Below are 20,014 nucleotides of genomic sequence, written 5' to 3' on the forward strand. Positions count from 1 at the left end.
AATTGAAAACCGATGTGTTATATGAAATGAGAATCATGAGAAAAGTTCAATACCTCCTCGATGCAATCAAACTGGAAATTTTCAGCCGACAATTTGGTGGTGGTATATATACAGCTCCGGAGGCGCACCAGCCTCTTCAAATGGTACAGGTCAGAATGTTTCACATGCAATCGAGCATTGTTTGGTGTTTTGCTCGGCATAAGCAAATGATCAAACGAAGGTCTCAAATCTTCTGCCAGCAGAATGTCTATCATTTTCTGAAGTTACAATCATAAAATAGTCCTACAACTACCCATCAAATTCACATTTCAATTACAATGCACATCAAAACGAGCAACATGACAGTGCTTTACTACTGCCATCTTTTAGACCCCCTGATTGAAGAGCCTCCTGTGAACTGGCTAGATGGAGCTTTTATATTACCTATTCAAATAGTATAACCCTTGTTAGAATTGGTAATTATAGCCTAACATGCTAAAGTAGTTGCCTTCCTGATTGCCTTAGAATACATACTTGGAGTCTGAGCATCCTTTGATTTTGATCTAGACATAGATGGTTGCCCGTTTTTTGTGAGAGTGAATCTGCTTATTCTTGATGGAAATCTATGCCTGCAATATTTTTAACATTACCAAATAAGTTATCATTCTTGCTATTGTTGTGATGATAAAGTGAATATAATGAAAAAGAAAGAGAGAATTAACAAGTAAATGATATTTTACAAGAAGTGAACGGAAGTCTAGATGACTTACAGCCGTTCCACTGTCATCTCAGCAGCTGAATTGTAATTCTCGGTTTCGCCTGATAAACCATCATCGGATGCATTGTCCTCATATTCGGCTTCATCTAAGCTCACTGGTGCAGTATCCGTCAAATTATGGTTAGAATCTCCATTCACCTCACCATAACTCTGAGGATCTGATTGAACTCTATCACTAGACTTGAGCATCCGTTCGCCTGATAATAGTTGGCTAGGTTGGTCTACCGTAATCTTCGTCAAGCCAGGCCCATTTCTATCTAACAATAAATTTGGGGATTTTACTTTGTCTTTGATGACTTGGAGCTGTTCTATTTCCATATCTTTGCGTGAAATTGTGTCTTTCAATGACGCAACCTGGATAAAATATGTAAAATGTTGCTGTTTCAAACTGATGCAGTTTCAAAACTGAGATATTCAAACCAAAAGACAGGCATCACATGCAAAATGTATAATTAAAATATTACGTCATTATCAGCGTCTCTACTATTAGCCCTGGTTTTCCATATATCTAAAACTATACAAACTTTGGAGGTTATAATGGTGTGAAGAAGGTTCAGACTTGATATTTTCCCTTTTAGTTTCCATTTTATGATTGATCCAAGGGTATGGTTTCACAAAGAAAAAGGATATGCTAGTAACTTAGTATGTATGTAGCATTGTGGATGTTCTGCGACTGGTGACTGGTCTATCCGTTAAGAAACAAATACTAAAAAAAACTATAGAAAACTCACATAGCAAGAGCCTAGAAAGAATCTACAATAGTTTCACAAAAGAAAAAGAATGTGTTCCACAAATACTATATTAACACCAGCTGATCGTGCAAAGATTAATCAAAACCAGTTTATGCACACCAAACCTTTGAATAACTAACTACTAAAATCACTTGAGCTTTAAACTTGATTCAAGAGCTGGGACAAGAAGTGATCGTAGTATGCAAAGCTGGGACAAGAAGTCGAACCTTGGTAAATACTAACATAGCATTCATATAAAAGTTTGCCCTTTTTTAGTATATTATTTAAAAAAAAAATATTAAAATTGCTCAGACAGTCCAACATACAGCCTGTTCGTTTGCTCGTATCTGGCTTATCAGCCAACGAACAGTATTTTTCTCTCACACCAAACCAGTCATGGCTTATAAGCCAAACCAGCCCAAACGAACAGGGCGATAATGAGAAACAAACTCCAGTTACTGACAAGTCAAAAAGAAGAAGTAAAAAAACCTGTTCCAATAACTCTTTTATATCCTTTCCCTCCTTGTTACTTCTCGCAGCACCTAACTCTACTCCAGACACCCTTTCAGCAAACTTTAAAGTGCTTATAGTTTCTGAATATGACTCAACATCAGGATTTATTTGAACAAACATTAGAGTTTTTGCTTGTCCGCCTGAAAGAAAACAAAAGGTAATATAAATATTAACAAGATTCATATAAATCTATTTAACACCTATAATTTACTGGTAGTAAATAAATACTTGATTACCTAAAGAACTTTGAAGAACTTGTGTTAGCTTGCTGTTTCTATAAGGCACATGGGCACTTTTCTGTGACAAAGCAAAAATCACATCGCCTAATGCAGAGAGTGATTTGTTAATGTATTGCGCTTCTTTCAATCTATCCCCGGTTACTTCAGACTTCTCCACCCTCTCACTACCAGCAAGATCAATAAGATGTAAACAACCCCTAGAGGTGGATCCATTCTTCAAATCCAACCCTCGAACATGTACAGTTAGAATACTGCAAATAAAATATTCAAAATAAGATACAATACTAAAGTACATGTAGAGAAAAAAAATAGTTATTGGTGTGACTAACCTGTGTGACCGACTACTTCGCTCATTTAGCGCTGTTGAACCAACCGCTCTATTTGCTTGCCCAATTTCCATCAAGTCTAATACATCAGATGTCGACTTAACTGAGTGCAAGCTTGCACCTGGAACAACAAGCCCATTGGGTTGAGAAGTGCTCCAAATCCCAAGTGTTTATTTATGTTAAAGAAAACATATTTTGCCAGATGCAAGAATAACATCAATGTTTCATATATTAATATTTTGAAGATAATAAATGTAATGAAAAAAAGTTAAAGTGATAGTTCAAAAAGGATATCTTCTTTGTGCAATATCATTTGATAGCAGATCACGAACTTGCTCATTGTATATCTCAACCATCTGTACCCCCACCTCATATGAGAAGGCATTTCTCCTACTTAGTGAAATATCAAACAAATCATTCAAAGCTCGATAATTGACACCCCAATCCTGCTTCGATGTGCTAGGCCCACTCTAAAGAATAAATAGTAACAACAAAACAAATATCATAATTAGTAACATTACTATTGTAGTGATAACAATGTTTTTACTATGATTGATCCTACAGTACCATAGTGTATGTTTTTCCAGAACCGGTCTGGCCATATGCAAAAATGCAAACGTTGAATCCATCAAGGACTGATCTGATTAGTGGTTGTATGTCAGAAAAAACCTCAGCTGTAAAATTACAGAGAATAATCAGACTATAACACTACAAATGTGATAATAAATAATCAGTTAGTTTCAAGTTAAAAGAAAACATACCTTGAGAAGCAAATGGACTAAACACTTTATTAAACTTGAACATCCTGTGTCCATCCTTCCCTTGCTTAAATGGATTTGATATAAGTAGCTCACCATTTTCCCCCATATAGTCAATTGTGGTAGACTTTTTATCTTGACCAGAAAGAAAAGGCCTGACACGACAATATACTCTTATATTACCTGAAAGAAAATGATAAGATTAAAACATGATTATAATATCTATACTTAGAGTTTAAGGTAAAAAAAAACATTTGGAAATAAATACCTTTTAGTTCTTGCACTTCATTAAATAACTTTTGGTTCTCTGCCAAGACTTTATGGTAATTTTCAGCAGCATCAACCAAACATTTTAACCCAGATCCTACACAGGTTTTTAACATCAAAAGGACAAACGCATTAAATAGACTTTACTATGAACTTTTGTATAGCATATTACAAAAGAAAACATACCCAAGTTAGAGATCTCATTTCTCCACTGCATTTGAAGTGCATACATATCATTTTCATATGATCGTGACAATATTCTTATGTCCTGCATTTTTTAAGTAATGGATTGTAAAGAAAGTAAAAGACACAAAAACTGGATTAAAAATAAAATAAAAGAAATCACTGCTGGTGAACAAACCTTGATAATTAATTGTTGATTATCCATGTAACTTTGAAAATTGTTCTCTTTCTTATCCCATAACTGTGATTTTAGCCTGGAAGCAGTCTCAACTTCTTCAACTTTCTTATTCGATTGTAGCAAGAGACACTCTACTTCTTTTATTCTGGTGGTTAGTTGCTCCTCCATTTCCTTTGCCTTTCTTTCAATTTGCTCAAGTTGCTGCTCATGCAATCTATTCATGGCTTCCATATCTTTCTTTAGGTTCGCTATAATGTTTTCAGAATGTTCTTTCTCTTTCATCAATCGATGAACATCTTGCTCACTGAGTTTTCTTCTCTCTTCGATTTTTGACTTCTCATTCTGAAAGAAGAAAAAGATATAATAACATTAATCATATTCATAGACCACCACAACTTCTACTAATTACTAACTTAAGTGGTAAAACATAGATGTTTATTGTGTCATTTTTTTATGACATTAGATACATAATATCTGACAATTTGAGGATACATCATTTTATATATTACTATATCTGCTACCATAAGTTCTACTAATAGTAGAAGTGGTAAAAGTAAAATAGTGGTGTTTATTGGCTCATCCTTTTTATCACATCAGATAGACAGTTCAAAGATCTTTATGTTATTACTGAAGCATACATAATGCATGGAATAAAGAGAAAAGTTTCAAAACATAGAGGCTCATCCTTTTTGAGAGCAATTAGCCTCGGGATTGATTGATTGATTAAAGGGGTACAGGGGTACATTATATAGGCAAGGATCCCTAAGGGTTTATAGAAACACCCAATCAACGGTGATCCTTGCCTTATCAATCTATCTTAATCCCTAAGGTGCTTAACCGCACCGGCCCATAACAGCCCATTAGGGCGCCTATCGCTAACACTCCCCCACAGTCGAAACGTCAGCCACTTTGCACGTTTAGACTGGACCTAAACTCCGTGAACACTGAGGTAGGCAGTCCCTTGGTGAAGATATCAGCATACTGCGAGGAGGTAGAAACATGCAGAACTCGTAGATCACCAATGGCGACTCGCTCCCGGACGAAGTGAAGATCGATCTCAATGTGCTTGGTGCGCTGATGTTGCACCGGGTTGGAGGTCATGTAGACGGCACTGATGTTGTCGCAGTACACCAGTGTGGCGCACCGAAGAGGGGCATGTAGCTCCAAAAGAAGCTGACGTAGCCAGGTCGCCTCTGCAACTCCATTAGCCACTGCGCGATACTTGGCTTCAGCACTTGATCTTGATACTGTATTCTGGCGCTTGGAAGACCAGGAAACGAGATTGTCACCGAGGAACACTGCATAACCCGAGGTGGATCTGCGAGTGTCGGGACAACCAGCCCAATCAGCGTCGGTGTAGACAACAAGATCAGTCGAAGTAGTCGGTCGCAGCAGGAGACCGATGTGGAGTGTGCCCTGAACATAGCGAAGAATCCGCTTCAGAGCAGCAAGGTGAGGCTCTCGAGGGTCATGCATGTGGAGGCAGACCTGCTGAACAGCATATGCAATGTCTGGGCGAGTGAACGTCAAGTACTGAAGAGCTTCGGCAAGACTGCGAAAGTCTGTAGCATCAGACACAGGGGCCCCCTCAGCTGCAGCAACCTTAGAGTTGGTGTCAACTGGTGTAGAGCATGGCTTGCACTCGGTCATCCCGGCGCGATCTAAGATATCCAGCATGTACTGTCGCTGTGAGAGCAGGAGTCCATCACCACGTCGCTGAACATGCATACCGAGGAAGTGATGTAGTTCACCAAGATCTTTCATGGCGAACTCCCGCTGAAGTGCTGAGATGATCCGCCGAAGAAAATCTGACGACGAGGCTGTGAGGACAATATCATCAACATATAGCAACAGGTAGGCTGTGTCTGATCCGCACTGATAGATGAAGAGTGAGGTGTCTGACTTGGCTTCGACAAACCCAATAGACAGCAAGTAAGAGGTCATCCGACTGTACCAAGTACGAGGAGCCTGCTTCAGGCCATAGAGCGACTTCTTCAAGAGGCAGACAAAATCCGGATGGGCTGGATCTTCGAACCCGGACGGCTGCTAGCAGTACACTGTCTCAGTCAAATTGCCATGAAGAAAGGCGTTCTTCACATCCAGCTGGTGAATGGGCCAGTGGCGAGTGAGCGCTAAGGAGAGCACCGTGCGGACAATAGCAGGCTTCACCACAGGGCTGAAGGTCTCATCAAAATCCACACCAGGCCGCTGGGTAAAGCCACGAAGAACCCAACGTGCCTTGTACCGCTCGAGGGAGCCATCAGACTGAAGCTTGTGCTTGAAGATCCACTTCCCAGTGACAACATTGGCCCGAGGAGGACGGGGCACAAGATCCCAGGTGTGATTCTGCAGGAGAGCATTGTGTTCTTCCTCCATAGCTGCTCGCCAATTGGGGTCAGCAAGAGCGCTACGGAAGGCCTTCGGCACCGGAGATAGAGGCACGGCGTGGTAGATAGCGGGCATCCTGTAGCCGCTCTTCGAACGGGTGCCCATGGTGCTGGTTGGCCACCGGAGGAACAGCAACCGCACCCTTGGGCAGCGGGGCGGCTGGTGCAGCAGCCGGGGCGGCCGATGGCTCGCGCGGCCAACGCGTGTAGACGTACGTGAAGTCGCGAGCCGGCCGGAGAGGTGGGAACCCTGGTGGTGGCCCGCGGGGCGCCTGCAGGGGTGCTGGGGAGCCCGCGGACGACACAGGGGATGTCGCACCGGCACGCAGCACGTCGGGCAGCTCCAGGGCCACGCGTGGTGTGGAAGAGGGACTCCTGGTGGCCACGCGTGGCGCGGTGGGTGTCCCCGACACCCGCAGCGTAGGGGGGACGTAGAGCGCGGGCGTCGGAGGATCCTCAGCATCCTCGGGAGGCTCCAGGGGCGCCCCAGGCACGGCCTCACGGGGACCGGCAGGGGCGCGGGTGGCGTCGGAGGTATTGGGAGGAGTTCCTACAGGCAAACACTTGTGCGACGGTCCAATAGGAGCGGGCACAGCATCAGTAGTGTCATCGGCAAGAAATTCGAGGTCTGCTGGAGTACTAGGACCATGACGCTCAGCGAAAGGGAAGGCCGTTTCATCGAAGATGACGTGCCGGGAGATGATGACTCTATTGGATGATAGGTCAAGGCAGCAGTACCCTTTATGATGAGTTGAATAGCCTAGGAAGACGCACAGGACAGACCTAGGGGCAAGCTTGTGAATGGCAGTGGCGGACATGTTGGGATAACATTTGCAACCGAAGACTCACAGATGATCATATGTGGGTGGCTTGCCAAACAAGGCAAGATGAGGTGTGGAGAACTCTACAGTCTTGGTGGGCAATATGTTGAGGAGAACAGTCGCTGTGGAGAGAGCCTCCACCCAGTAGGAGGGAGGCATGGACGCCTGAAAGAGCAGGGAGCGAACAACATTATTTATAGAGCAAATAATGCGTTCCGCTTTACCGTTCTGAGACGAGGTGTAAGGGCAGGACATGCGAAGGTGGATGCCCTGGGTGAGGAAGAAGTGCCGGGTGCTGGAGTTGTCAAACTCTTTCCCGTTGTCGCACTGTACGGCTTTGACGCGGGAGCCAAATTGAGTGGAGGCGTGGGCAATGAATTGAGCAAGCGTGCTGAAAGTGTCAGATTTAAGTCGTAAAGGAAATGTCCACAAATAGTGAGTGCAATCATCAAGAATGACCAAATAGTATTTATAACCAGAAATGCTGACAACTGGAGAGGTCCATAAATCACAATGAATAAGATCAAACTTGCTAGACGCACGAGAGGTGGACACATGAAAGGGCAAACGAACATGACGCCCTAGCTGACAAGCATGACATAAATCGGAACAATCCTGAATAGGGAATGAAACACTAGACGCGAGCTTTGACAAGGCCTCGTGACCAGGATGCCCAAGATGCCGATGCCACAGTGGAGAGGAGCCCTGAGCGGCAAAGGAAAGTGCTTGTGGAAGGCGAAGTGGGTACAATGGCCCGGAGCTATTACACCGGACGATCTCTTTCCGAGATGGAAGAACCTTCACAGAATAACCAGCGGGGTCAAACTCAACAGAGCAATTATTGTCGATAGTAAATTGGCGAACAGAGATAAGATTCTTAATAATTTGTGGCGACACAAGGACATTATTAAGACGTAAATTGGATGATAACTCTGTGGAGCCAGTGGCAGTGACAGGAATAAGGGAGCCATTACCGACAATAATAGATGAAGGGTTAGGGTACCACGGGAGAAGAACATGTGAAAGAGAGGAGGGCTGAGATGTCATATGTGAAGTAGCACCTGAGTCGAAGTACCACTCGTTGGTCGAAGGAGGGGTCAGCGATGTCGTGCTGAAGGCGGCGGCGAGATCCGTCGGGTCCCAGGAAGGGAGGCCGGTCATAGGGTTGTAATACCCCGGAGCGACCCACTGTCCAGCGGGTTGCTAGTGAGCAACAAGCGCCTGCTGCTGCCGCTGAGCGAGCAGGGCCTGCGCTGTGCCTGGTGCTGCGCCTGGAGGTGAGGGGGCACCGGGATGGGTGCCAGAGGCGGACGAGGAGCTCCTGGCCACATCTGGATGGTGCCGGACCAGGGATTGTAGAAGCTGGGCCAAGGGCACCCCCCCCCCAGCCGGCTGCTGCTGTGTGGCGCCGGCAGGGGGCCGGGAGCCCTGTCCTGAAGCGCTGCTGCTGCCTTGTCCTTTGCCGCCGCCACCGCGCTTGCTGCGGCGGCTGTTGGGAGCCTTGGAGCCCCCTCCAGCGCCTCCAGAGCCTGCAGAAGGTGGAGGTGCCGCGGTGGGAGTAGTGGAGGCGGTGAGTGCAGCTGCTGGAGCCTCCTTGCGATTCGCCATGCTGAGTTCCTCAAGGATGAGGTCCTCACGGGCTTCCAGGAACGTGGGGAAGGGCTTGGCTCGGCGAAGAAGCGTGCCGACGTGGGCGAAGCGCTCGTTGAGGCTGCGGATGACGTTGAGGACGAGGGTGCGGTCGGTGATGACCTCGCCGAGGGCCGTGAGATCATCGGCCATCTTCTTCAGCTTGCGGCAGTACTCGGTGACGGAGAGGTCGCCTTGGACGAAGTTGCGAAACCGCGTCTCCAGCTGAATGGAGCGAGCCTCCCGATTGCCGAGAAACTGCGACTCGACAGCGAGCCAGGCGTGCCGGGCTGTGGAGCCCTGGGCACGGATGATCTCGCCCAGATCATCCGTGAGCGTGGCGACGATCCAGGACTTGACGACGCAGTCCATTCGGGCCCAATCAGGAGAAATCGAGACTGGAGGGTCTTCGCAGACATGGCCCTGGAGTGAAAACTTGCCGAGGATGAGCAAAAACTGATCGCACCAACGGTTGAAGTTACAGGAGTCGACGTCGAGGATGGTGGTGACGTGGTTCCAGATGTTGCTGACGGCGACGGCCTATGAGTGGAGTTGGAGCAGGGCCACGGCCTCGTGGTGAAGCATGGCCGCGCGGAGGTCGGTCGGCGCAGGAGCTCCTCGAGGCGGCGCAGTGGCTCCTCCCGAAGACTCGGGCGCGATGGCAGCGTCGGCGGCTGCCCGCTCCATGGCGACGCGCGCGAGGGCGTCGCTGGCGCGCTGGGCCGCCTCGTCCCACTCCTTGGCGGCAGCCGCGGCCTGCTGCTCGGCTTCGAGGGCGCGAGCCAGGGCGGCGTCGCGCGTGGCCTTGCGTTCGCGCTCCAGGCGCTGAGCGGTGGTGGCGGCCTCATTCGCCTGCTCCTGGGCGAGCCGCCGGGCAACCTCGTCAGCCTGGAGGGAGGTGGCGGAGCCGTCGTCGTCGTCTCTGGGAGTAGGCGGAGAAGAGCCCATGGCAGCGCGACGCAGCAGAGGCCGGCGCGCGAGGGTGCGCGCGGCTGGGGGCCGGCGCGCATGGGCTGGGAGGCGCGCGGCTAGGGGCCGGCGCGCGGGGGGTGGAGCGGCGCGCGGCTGGGGCCGGTGCGAGGCGCAGCACAGCGAGGGGCCGGCGCGCGGAGGAAGCGGGCGGCGCGGCAGTCAGCCGGCGCGCGCGAGGAAGGTGCAGCGGAAGTCTAAACCTAAGCGTGATACCATGAGAGCAATTAGCCTCGGGATTGATTGATTGATTAAAGGGGTACAGGGGTACATTATATAGGCAAGGATCCCTAAGGGTTTATAGAAACACCCAATCAACGGTGATCCTTGCCTTATCAATCTATCTTAATCCCTAAGGTGCTTAACCGCACCGGCCCATAATAGCCCATTAGGGCGCCTATCGCTAACACTTTTTATCACATCAGATATTATGTAATTGACAGTTCAAAGATTTTTATGTTATTACTGAAGCATACATAATGCATGGAATAAAGAGAAAAGTTTCAAAACATAGAAAATTATAATGTATTGGATGAGGATCAAACCTTGACTATCTGAAGCCTGTTTATTGCCATCTGAAGAGAGAAACTACATGTTAATATTAAACAAAGTAAAACTTTTAAACACACATAATTTGTCTAACTAATCAACCAAATGAATTATTACCTGGTTTTCTTCATTTGTGCCATTTACCAATATTTCAAGTGCTTTAATTTTTGAACAGTACTTCTGTTCTCTTGTCTTGATGATAACATTTTGCTGCAGTATAAGGTATTTGACTCATTGTGAATTTGTGTGCCTAAAAGGAAAATTCATGTTTTAAGCAGATTCTCTTACACTTCTTATGTGCTCTGCTTGAATACAGAGACGACGCTCAATCTCTTGAACGACTTTCCTCAGTAAGTAAACTACACGCTGAGATGAGGCAGTCAAAGTTAAGCACTGTTGTAAACAATCATTAATGGAAAGATAGTGATGTAGTACAAAATGAACACATACATGTGGTATTTCTCCCTTTTTCCTTTCTATGCTTTCATCCAAAATGCCATTAACAACACTAATAAGCGACTGTGTGGATGCATTCTGCAAGAAGATTACTAATGTTACAACTGGGACACCAGATAGCAGGGTAGCATAATTCAACAACTTTGGGCAGTATCCTTGAAGAACTTACATCTAAGCTATTAGAGTGCATCATCTCTGAAATCTTGGCAGCAGGAAGATCAGAGTATGATCCGCATTTTAATTGAAAAACTTCACGAAACTTTTGTCCTGCAGGATACATAACGATCCCCCACAGATTAAACAGATATGAAATCTGCACTCCAATACAATGAAAGGCGCTATACAAAGTGGAAAATGTTATAATATTGTCGATGTGCAGCTTGGAAAAAAAAGGGCGTACCCAGTGCAGAGAGCTCCCGCTCTGTGCGGGGTCTGGGGAAGGGTGTCAGTGGCAAGCCTTACCCTCGCCTGTGCAATGCGAGGAGACCGCGACTCGAACCCGGGACCTTCCGGTCACAGGCGGTAAGACTCTACCGCTTGCACCAGGCCCGCCCTTCGATGTGCAGCTTGGAAACGATATTAAAATAATAGTGATTACTGAGTTTGCAGTTTGTAATGAATTAAAACTATCTAAGGTGTAATCTGAATCTGAATATCTCATTTCTGGATGATTCTTGAAAGCTTGTGTGTGAAATAAATCTACCAGAAAAGGCAGGAGTTTTCTGATGGGCTTTGGGATCTGCAACGCCGTTTCTCTTGTCCTCTGCAGGGGATCTTTTCCCTAGTGCTGCACCAGGAACTTGAGGCTTGTCCATTTCCGGAACTCCCCATTGTTTTCTCGAAGGAGTTCTGGTTACATCTGGTGGAATATTACCACCTAATTTAGGATCCACACTGTCCCTCAAAACCAAGAGACATTCCACTACAGAAGACATTAATCCCTGTAATCATCAAGCCTAGAAGTTAACAGAATGTGACAACCAGGAGTGCAGGAACTAGGGAAATAGTATGTCACATCTAAGAGTACTCCCTATCTTATAGTGCGCAAATAGATAAAATATGGAATTTTAGTCCATGTTCCCGTGCTCGTGACTCGTGAGCCTCAGTAACATAAAAACATTCGAATAAAATGACATGTTACAAGGTTCTATAGCTATGTTGTGACATAAGATTTAAAGCAACAGTCCATCATATTTATAGTTGAAAGCCTCCTTCGTGAAAGCAATCAGCATAGTAAAAAAAGAAACTAACAAAATCAAGTATATTTACCGTGGAACCAGATCTTTAAGTTATTTCTGCAGTTCAATCATAGCTACACATTGCGAAGATATCAAGAACGCATTTACACCAAAAACAAAGGAAAGGGATCGCATATAGATGTACATTCCAAACTTTTATTTGTCTGTACGTAACTGGAAAATGTCAAAAAGTTGAAAAACGTATCCGACAATGCTAGGCACCCTACTATGAAATACTGCATCAAAAACAGCATCTATGCAATATGAATTGAGCTTCAAAAGTATGCCAATTTCGAGTTCTGGCGTGCATACCAACTTCAAAATTATGACAACTGATAACAGAACCCTCACCTCATCAAGATCTTTCACACTGAAACCTGGCAGCCCCATATCAGCAACCACTGAGAGGAATTTCTTCACATTGCTTAAACTCTGATCTGACGGTGCATAACCCTCCCAGGATCCCTGAACAAAAATGACCACACTCAAAGCACAAACATCAACATCTCCACAGCGCAACAAAAAAAACAAAAGCAACGCATATTATCGAAAAAAAGGCTTGCCTCAAGAACCCCCGGGATGAGTGTGTTCACAACACGGCACAGGACCACGCCGTCACTGAGCAGCTCTCGTAGCTCTTCATCTGTTGAATCCGGAGGCAAACTGAATTCCGGGAGTAAGGCATTCATCCATTCGATCAGCTGCGCACGCCGATTAGCTACAAGGATTTTACAGCACCGTGTGATGTAAATATGACCCCCCCAAAAAAAAGGAAGGAAATGGCGAGTCCGAGCTCCACTGCTCGACAGCTCCGAACTAAAATCTCAGAGCAAACAGAAGCACAACAGCTAAGGTCAGCCATATACTACTTCCATAAATATAGCTAAACAATCAAAAACTGAGATCCAAACAATGAGACCGTCAAGCTAAAATTCAGCTCAATAAACAGAAAACAAGAGCTGCCCATTGGTGGGTGACGAAAATCGTGAGAAGACTCTCCCCAACCCAAACATTTGAGCTGCCTGGCTCGAACTCCACAACCCAAAGTGCATCCAGATCAGCACACGGCTCACCTTCGTGGATCCCCTCGACGCCGCCGTCCACGCTCCCCATCCCTCGGCGGCGCGCGGCGGCCCCGGCTCAGATCGAGCCCGCCGGCGGCGAGATTGCGCGGATTCGAGCTCGGGGTTTCGGCGCAATGCGGCGCGGGGTTTTTGCCTCCGCCACGGGGTCGCCGGGGTGCGCGCTGGCCTCTCGCTCCTTCGTGAGCGGCTGAGCAGCGCTTTGTTTCGTTTCGGAATGGTTTGTTGTTTTCTGTTTTCTCCTCGCGTAGGTCGGGGGGGGGGGGGGGGGGGGGGGGGTTCGATTTTCGAATTGTTTTTTTTAGCCTCGCTTGTTGAATTGCGGCAGGCGGGATTGCCTCTCGCGGACTCGCTCTTCCTGAACTCGCGCGCCCCGTCACTGTTACCGTTAGCTGGTGGGGGCCGTTTTTATTTTTCCCCATTCTGTTTTCTTTTTTCCCTGAAAATTCGGATTAAATTTAATTCTCTTGGTTTTTGCAAGAAAAAAAATAGTGTAGTGTCTGACCTCATCCGCACCCACCAAAATAAATTCGTGAATATTATGCTTCAACGAAGTAGGTTTGAATTTCGTAACCAGTATGTCATCAAGTAGAATCTATATCATCATGATGTGAACGGCCTTGAGATGATTACTGCAATGATGCGGCGTCATACTCTTTCCATTGGGACAAGGTTAATCGTGTTCATATGATCACTTGGTTAGTTGGTTTGTTGGCTTTACATAGTTGGTAGAGGCAGACACATCTATTCAGAATCACATTTCCTTGCATCACAAAATGATTTTTTTTTTAACTTTAACTAGTTAAGTTTATACAAGATTCATCTAACATCGCCAATGCCACATTAGCCTTATTGAATTCACCATAAAATATGTATTAATAGTTCAATTACTTGGTAGGAGTACAACCTTCATTTCGAAGTTTAATATAGGTGAAACTATTTTAAATCTAACTAATAGGGAAAAACAAATAACCAGCCTGTTCATTTCGGCCGAATTGGCTTATAAGCCATGGCTGAAAGTACTGCTGGCTGGTTTGGTGTGAGAGAAAAATATTGTTCAAGTCGTGGATTATAAGCCAGATACAAGCAAATAAGCCGAAACGAACAGGCTGAACATTTACAATATCGAACAAGCACAATTAGATCGCTCCGCCCTCCTGGCAAACCATATGTTACGAAGTATATTTTTCATGCTTTTACTGTTTTAATATGGTAGATATTGATATTTTTTATCGAAAGAATTATATAAATCTAGAATATCCGGACTAAGTACAACCTCATAACTCCTTATTTGTTGTAATATATTTTCTCTACATAATTTGTCGAAGTTAGATGCATTTAATCTCAGACAAAAAGAATTACATTTTTTAAAATAGATGTAGTACTCGTATGAAAAATCAAGTTGCATGAGCCTTTTTACTAACAACTACCGATTCAAGTGTTACACGCTTCAGTCACTGATTCTACACATTTTCATTCATGGTCTCATTTCATTGGGATTTTTTTTACACTAAAACTGAACAAGTTGGACTGTTGGATCGTTCGAACTGACGACGTCAAAATTGCTCCGGCCGTCCGGCGAACCCGCCGAACCGGTACGCACGCGACGGCTCCAAACATCCATACAACGTGCGCGCGTGACGCTTTTGAAGCTTCGGGGAGCCCAAAGCTGAGAGAGCCCTCGGTTCCTCAAAGAATCACGGGAATGCCCTTTCGCAGCTCTGTCACCGAGTGACGGCAGCACTAGCACGGAATGGCACTCCGGCCGCTCTACAGGACGTTCGGCTGTACTACTTTTCAGCTGATTTTCTCTCACACAATACTATTTAACGTCTGAAATAATCCAAAATTTACTATTCTACCTACCAGTCGAAACCTGCGGACAATTCCCGAGCAGGGATAGGGCCACGTCGTTCATATTTGTCAACCGTTCGTTCACGTGCTTGAACAAATCCTACCGTCCACGTACACCCTAGCTTGGACTTTCCAGATACATCGTCACAAAAACAAAAGGATGCACGCTCGAGGGCTGCTGGTTGCTATAAAACCGCGTCCACAGCATTCTCACGGCGTCTCCTCGTATTCCCTTTGGTAGCGCTGTGTAGATCGTAGTAATCCCGAACAAGTAAACGGGGTAACAAGCATAGTCTCAAGCCGATCTCACTGGCCGACGTCCTCAAATCGCCGCCGGTTTTGCCGCCATCGAGTTGACAAGCGCGGGATGGTCGGCCGCCGTCCTTGAGCCCGGACAGACGCTGCTTCCAAAGCTCCCGTGGCTACAAAACAAGGCTGCAAAAAAAATCAAAATCCTATCGTCGATCTATTTAGCTAGATTTGTAAACAAGTCAGATCGCAGTTGTTTCAAATCATCGGAGTGCCCTTTGTCGTCGCCATTGCCGTGTACAGCTGCCCGCGAACCACTTCGCCGCCGGCAGCTCCAGCGACCTTTGGGTCCCGGGCTCGGCCAGGCGCGTGCGCAGCCCCAGCGCGCCGTACAGCGCCCGCGAACTCTGGCCGAGCATGGCTTAACCACACAGCCGCCGCGTGCCCTGCGCCTGTGCCTGCTCGTTCGCTGGTTTGAAATTTGACTGAAACTGGCTGAAAAACACTGTTCTGGTTGAATTGATGTGAGAGAAAAATACTGTTCTGGCTGAAAAAAGAAGCCGAACAAGTCGAATATGGGGTAAGACGAACATGGCCATTAGCTTGATGACGTCATGACTATGTCATATACCCTCTGTTTCTCTTGGAAATAAAACCGGCAATACACGAATACATTTACTCATTCTCGGCCTTTTTTTTTCCTGCTGATTAAGATAACCAGATAACGAAATTAGGGATAGAACTCTGCAATATGCATGCTGAAATTTGTATATTCACATTGGCCATGAAAATATCAGCTTTATCATCTCTCTCTGCATTCGTATGAAAACCAAAAGAACCTAGACTGAACGCACCTCTTTTCTTGAATTCCAATGAATTATTTCAGCCTGGAAAACCACTCTTCTTAAATTACTGCATTAGTGCTACTGAACAGGCTGAAATGATTTTTATATTTAATATAGTTGATTAAAACTTTTATAATATCATTCTATGGATATATACATTCAGCTTTAGTAAAAATATCTATAGATGCATTCAATTTTAGTAAAAAATCAAATGGTGACTGACTGTGTTTTAAACCTTTTCCATGTTTTTATTTTTCACCTGCCCCCTCTTTTCTTCATTACTGTACTTTGCCATTGTTATTATTTATTTACTATTTACTAATTCTGTTTCTTATGTTCCCTACTTATAAATATATACAAAAATGTTTAGATGGCCGATAAACTATATGGAAATGATCATATCTGCCATACAAATTGCAACAAGAGACAATATCCCATAGAAGAAATACAATCTGAACAGACATACAAAAAGAATGAAATCTATGAGGATACAAAAAATACAAGAGAAAAAAAGAAAAAAGGGAAGAACACAATACCTTCCGTGACCTAGAAATAGCGGTAAAACGACATTGTCTGAACATAGAGCGTAAGCATTCATATCTATCTTCATCCCATGGTATATGGTGTACTTCACCCCAGAATATATAAAACATATGAAAGAGTCATATAATGAAAGATCATACTTGGGCATACCAGAGCACAGATGCAAATATTGCAATGCAATATTTTGGTTTGAGGAGGGCAATAAAGATAAAAACAAGCATAATAGAAGGGACATTATATACTCCAATTTTTTTAAAATGGAATGATAAAAATACCACCGTTTAAGGACCCCCCCCAGAATTTCTTGCAAGATTGCTTGACTACAAATGAGATTCTTTAGCTAGACATTTTTTACAAAAAAAAGACAATATAATAGTTTATTTGCTTTTACTTCGATGGGCGGTAATATTGATAAAAATATAAACCAAGGAGAAGGCCCTTATGCATTTCGCGTAAATGGGCAGATACATCATCGCATTGGAGCGTTACTACCAAAACCAAATCAAATACCAAAGTTTGCTGAACTATACATCTTGGATACAAAAAATGAGATTGAAAACAGGATCCGAGCATTGAGCAAACAGGAACCCGAGGACAATGATATTGACCCTTACATAGTACAGGAGCTTAAAAAAATGCTCGATGAACATAATCCATTAGTAAAGACATTTCGCCATGCACGTGATCTACTTGAAGAGCACAATGGTATTGATGTTAGCATCCGTATTATAGGCGCCAACAAAGAAGATCAAGTCCAATACGAAATGCCACACACGGAAGAATTAGCAATATTGGTAGTAGGTGAACTAAAAAAAACTCGACCGGGGGTTAAGACTGTCCCCGTAGCATTACAAATAAGAAGAAGGACCTTCTCACCCGGCCGAGAAAACCCCCAAACCCTCGCCCCCACCCTTACACGGTGGCTTTCCGTCGCCCCCAAGTGAGAATTGGGCCGGTGCTCCCCCAGTGCTTTGATTATGGGGACGGACAGGGGGGGGGGTTAACCTCAGCCTGAAATTCGCTCCCACGGGGAGTCGAACACAAGACCCGAGGAGTGCCGCTGGGTCACCTAACCGTTTGAGCTAGGCGCCCTTTGGCGGTAGTAGGTGAACTTAATTTAGAAAGCTACAAAAGAGATATCATTGTTAGTAACTGAAACAGAGGGCTCCAACGCATATGCATATATCATCCAGCGTATATGCCATTGCAATATCCCTTGCTATTTCCTTACGGAGAAAGAGGATTTCAGCTTGGTATACCTTATTATGAACAAGAAAGAGAGAAAAAGGCAAAAAGGAAAAGAAATACAGTTACAATGCATGAATTTTATAAGTACCATATGCATTTTCGCCCAAACCAACCAAACCCCTATTTATGCTATGGTAGACTATCAAAACAAGCAATCGTAGATGCACGTGCAATTGAAGATGAGGATAGACTTATGTTTATTGCTAGAAACCAAACAAAACTAAGAGCTGAATATTTCCAAGGAATATTTGATGCAGTAGAAAAGGGCTTAAGCGAAGGACACCAAATAGGAAAAAGAGTACTTTTACCTTCAAGTCATACTGGTTCTAGACGATATGTAATACAAAACTATCATGATGGAATAGCAATCTACCGTATATATGCACCACCGGATCTCTTCATGACATTCACATGTAATCCCAAATGGCCCGAAATAACTTTAGCAATTTTAGAAGGGCAAGCACCCAATGATAGATCTGATATCATAGTACGTGTATTCCATATGAAGCTACAACAGCTACTAAATGACATACGCTCAGATTCGATCTTTGGTCCTACATTAGCAATTCTTTACTCAATAGAATTCCAAAAAAGAGGATTACCACATGTTCATATTTTAGTTTGGTTAGATAAGACTGGAAAGGAAATAACACCTGAGATAATAGACAAATGGATATTCGCCGAAATACCAGACCCCATACAAGATCCTTTGGGCTATATACTTATATCAGAACATATGCTGCAATGACCATGTGGTAGCATGAATGAAAACTGTCCTTGTATGAAAAAAGGAAAATGTTCAAAATTTTATCCTAAAGATTTTCAAGATGAGACTAATTTTACTGATACTAGCTTCGTTCAATATCGACATCGAGGTACTGGAATATACATACGTAAGGATAACCACAACTTAGATGACAAATGGGTTGTCCCGCATAATTTATTCCTCCTTAAAAAGTACCAAGCACATATAAACGTTGAATTTGTGAACAAAAGTAGACTTTTAAAGTATCTCTGTAAATACGTGAACAAAGACCCTGATAAAGCAAATATTATTCTTTAGCGTATAAAGAAAGGTGAAGATCCACCAACAAATGAAGAAACCAATGATATAGATGAGACAAAAGAATATCTAGACTGTAGATACATATGTGAGCAAGTTGCACTTTGGAGATTACTTGGCTATGAGATACACTATCACTGGCCACCGGTCGAAAGATTATCCGTTCATTTACCTTTAATGAATATGGTCAGATTGAAAAATGATGCCAAACTACAAAACGTCATCAAAGACCCTAAGAACAAAGAAACAATGCTCACAGAGTGGTTTGAAGCTAATAAAAACACGGAGATGCAAGAAACCTAACATATTGCTAGTTCCCGCAACTTTGGAGATGGGATGAACCAAACAGAAAATGGATTTAACGACAACACGGATTTAAAATAGGTCGACTATATTATGTTAATCCAATAGAAGGAGAACGGTTTTATCTTCGTATGCTTCTAATGGTAGTGAAAGGAGCTACAAACTACGCGGATATAAGAACATATAACGGCATTGTATATCAGACTTTTAAAGAAGCATGTGCAGCACGAGGGTTGCTAAATGATGATAATGAGTGGTACAACACTTTTGAAGAAGCTGCAAATTGGGCCACGGCTTCACATCTACGTTACATATTCACAATTATCCTACTATTTTGCAATCTGAAAGATGAAAGGAACTTCTATGAAAAAAATTAGAGAAAAATGACCAATGATATTGAACACCGATTAGCTCTAAGATACCATCCAATCAAATATATTCCTACTGAAATAGAATTACAAGATCTACTAATTGAAGAATTAGAAGACATCTTCTCTAAAAATGGAGTGAACATAAATAAGTTTAACCTACCTAAAAAATCAATAACATATACATCAGATACTACAAATAAACTTATTCAAGAAGAAATAAATTATGATATAGACTACTTAGAACAAGAAGCTAACAAATTATACTTACAACTAAACAAAGGACAAAAAGATACTTTTCATCGGATAATAGATAGTGTCTTAAATAATGAGGCAGGTTTTTTCTTTGAGTGTGGCTATGGAGGAACTGATAAAACATTCCTATGGAACACAATTGTTTCATATCTAAGAGCACAAAAAAGAATTGTTTTGACTGTTGCATCATCAGGGGTAGCCTC

At 44.0% G+C, this 20,014-nt stretch overlaps 1 protein-coding gene and 1 pseudogene across 1 annotated transcript; both read right to left on the minus strand.

Moving 5' to 3' along the window:
* LOC136516900 (kinesin-like protein KIN-14K) lies at positions 1-13,323 on the minus strand. Its single transcript, XM_066510401.1, has 21 exons — positions 13,075-13,323; positions 12,565-12,719; positions 12,353-12,466; positions 11,467-11,704; positions 10,933-11,030; positions 10,758-10,841; positions 10,596-10,673; positions 10,425-10,517; positions 10,304-10,333; positions 3,953-4,294; positions 3,778-3,859; positions 3,593-3,688; positions 3,328-3,507; positions 3,134-3,240; positions 2,860-3,036; positions 2,570-2,733; positions 2,238-2,491; positions 1,978-2,141; positions 750-1,111; positions 514-608; positions 1-423 (listed from the first exon to the last, which is right to left on the minus strand). Exons 1-21 carry the CDS (start codon positions 13,112-13,114, stop codon positions 353-355), a joined length of 3,024 nt encoding a protein of 1,007 aa, XP_066366498.1. The 5' UTR covers positions 13,115-13,323; the 3' UTR covers positions 1-352.
* On the minus strand, positions 4,648-5,896 carry LOC136516899 (uncharacterized mitochondrial protein AtMg00810-like; annotated as a pseudogene).
* Positions 13,324-20,014: the final 6,691 nt, after the last annotated feature.

This window comes from Miscanthus floridulus, chromosome 17 (assembly GCF_019320115.1).
Source record: "Miscanthus floridulus cultivar M001 chromosome 17, ASM1932011v1, whole genome shotgun sequence".
Lineage (NCBI taxonomy): Eukaryota > Viridiplantae > Streptophyta > Magnoliopsida > Poales > Poaceae > Miscanthus > Miscanthus floridulus.

Bases quoted from the DNA above. Each gene is read 5' to 3' on its own strand.
- LOC136516900 (XM_066510401.1), bottom strand. From the start codon at position 13,114: ATGGGGAGCGTGGACGGCGGCGTCGAGGGGATCCACGAAG. The intron at 12,720-13,074 runs GTGAGCCGTGTG...AAATCCTTGTAG, and splicing joins CGTCGAGGGGATCCACGAAG to CTAATCGGCGTGCGCAGCTG. The intron at 4,295-10,303 runs GTTTGATCCTCA...TTCTTCTTTCAG, and splicing joins ACAGGCTTCAGATAGTCAAG to AATGAGAAGTCAAAAATCGA.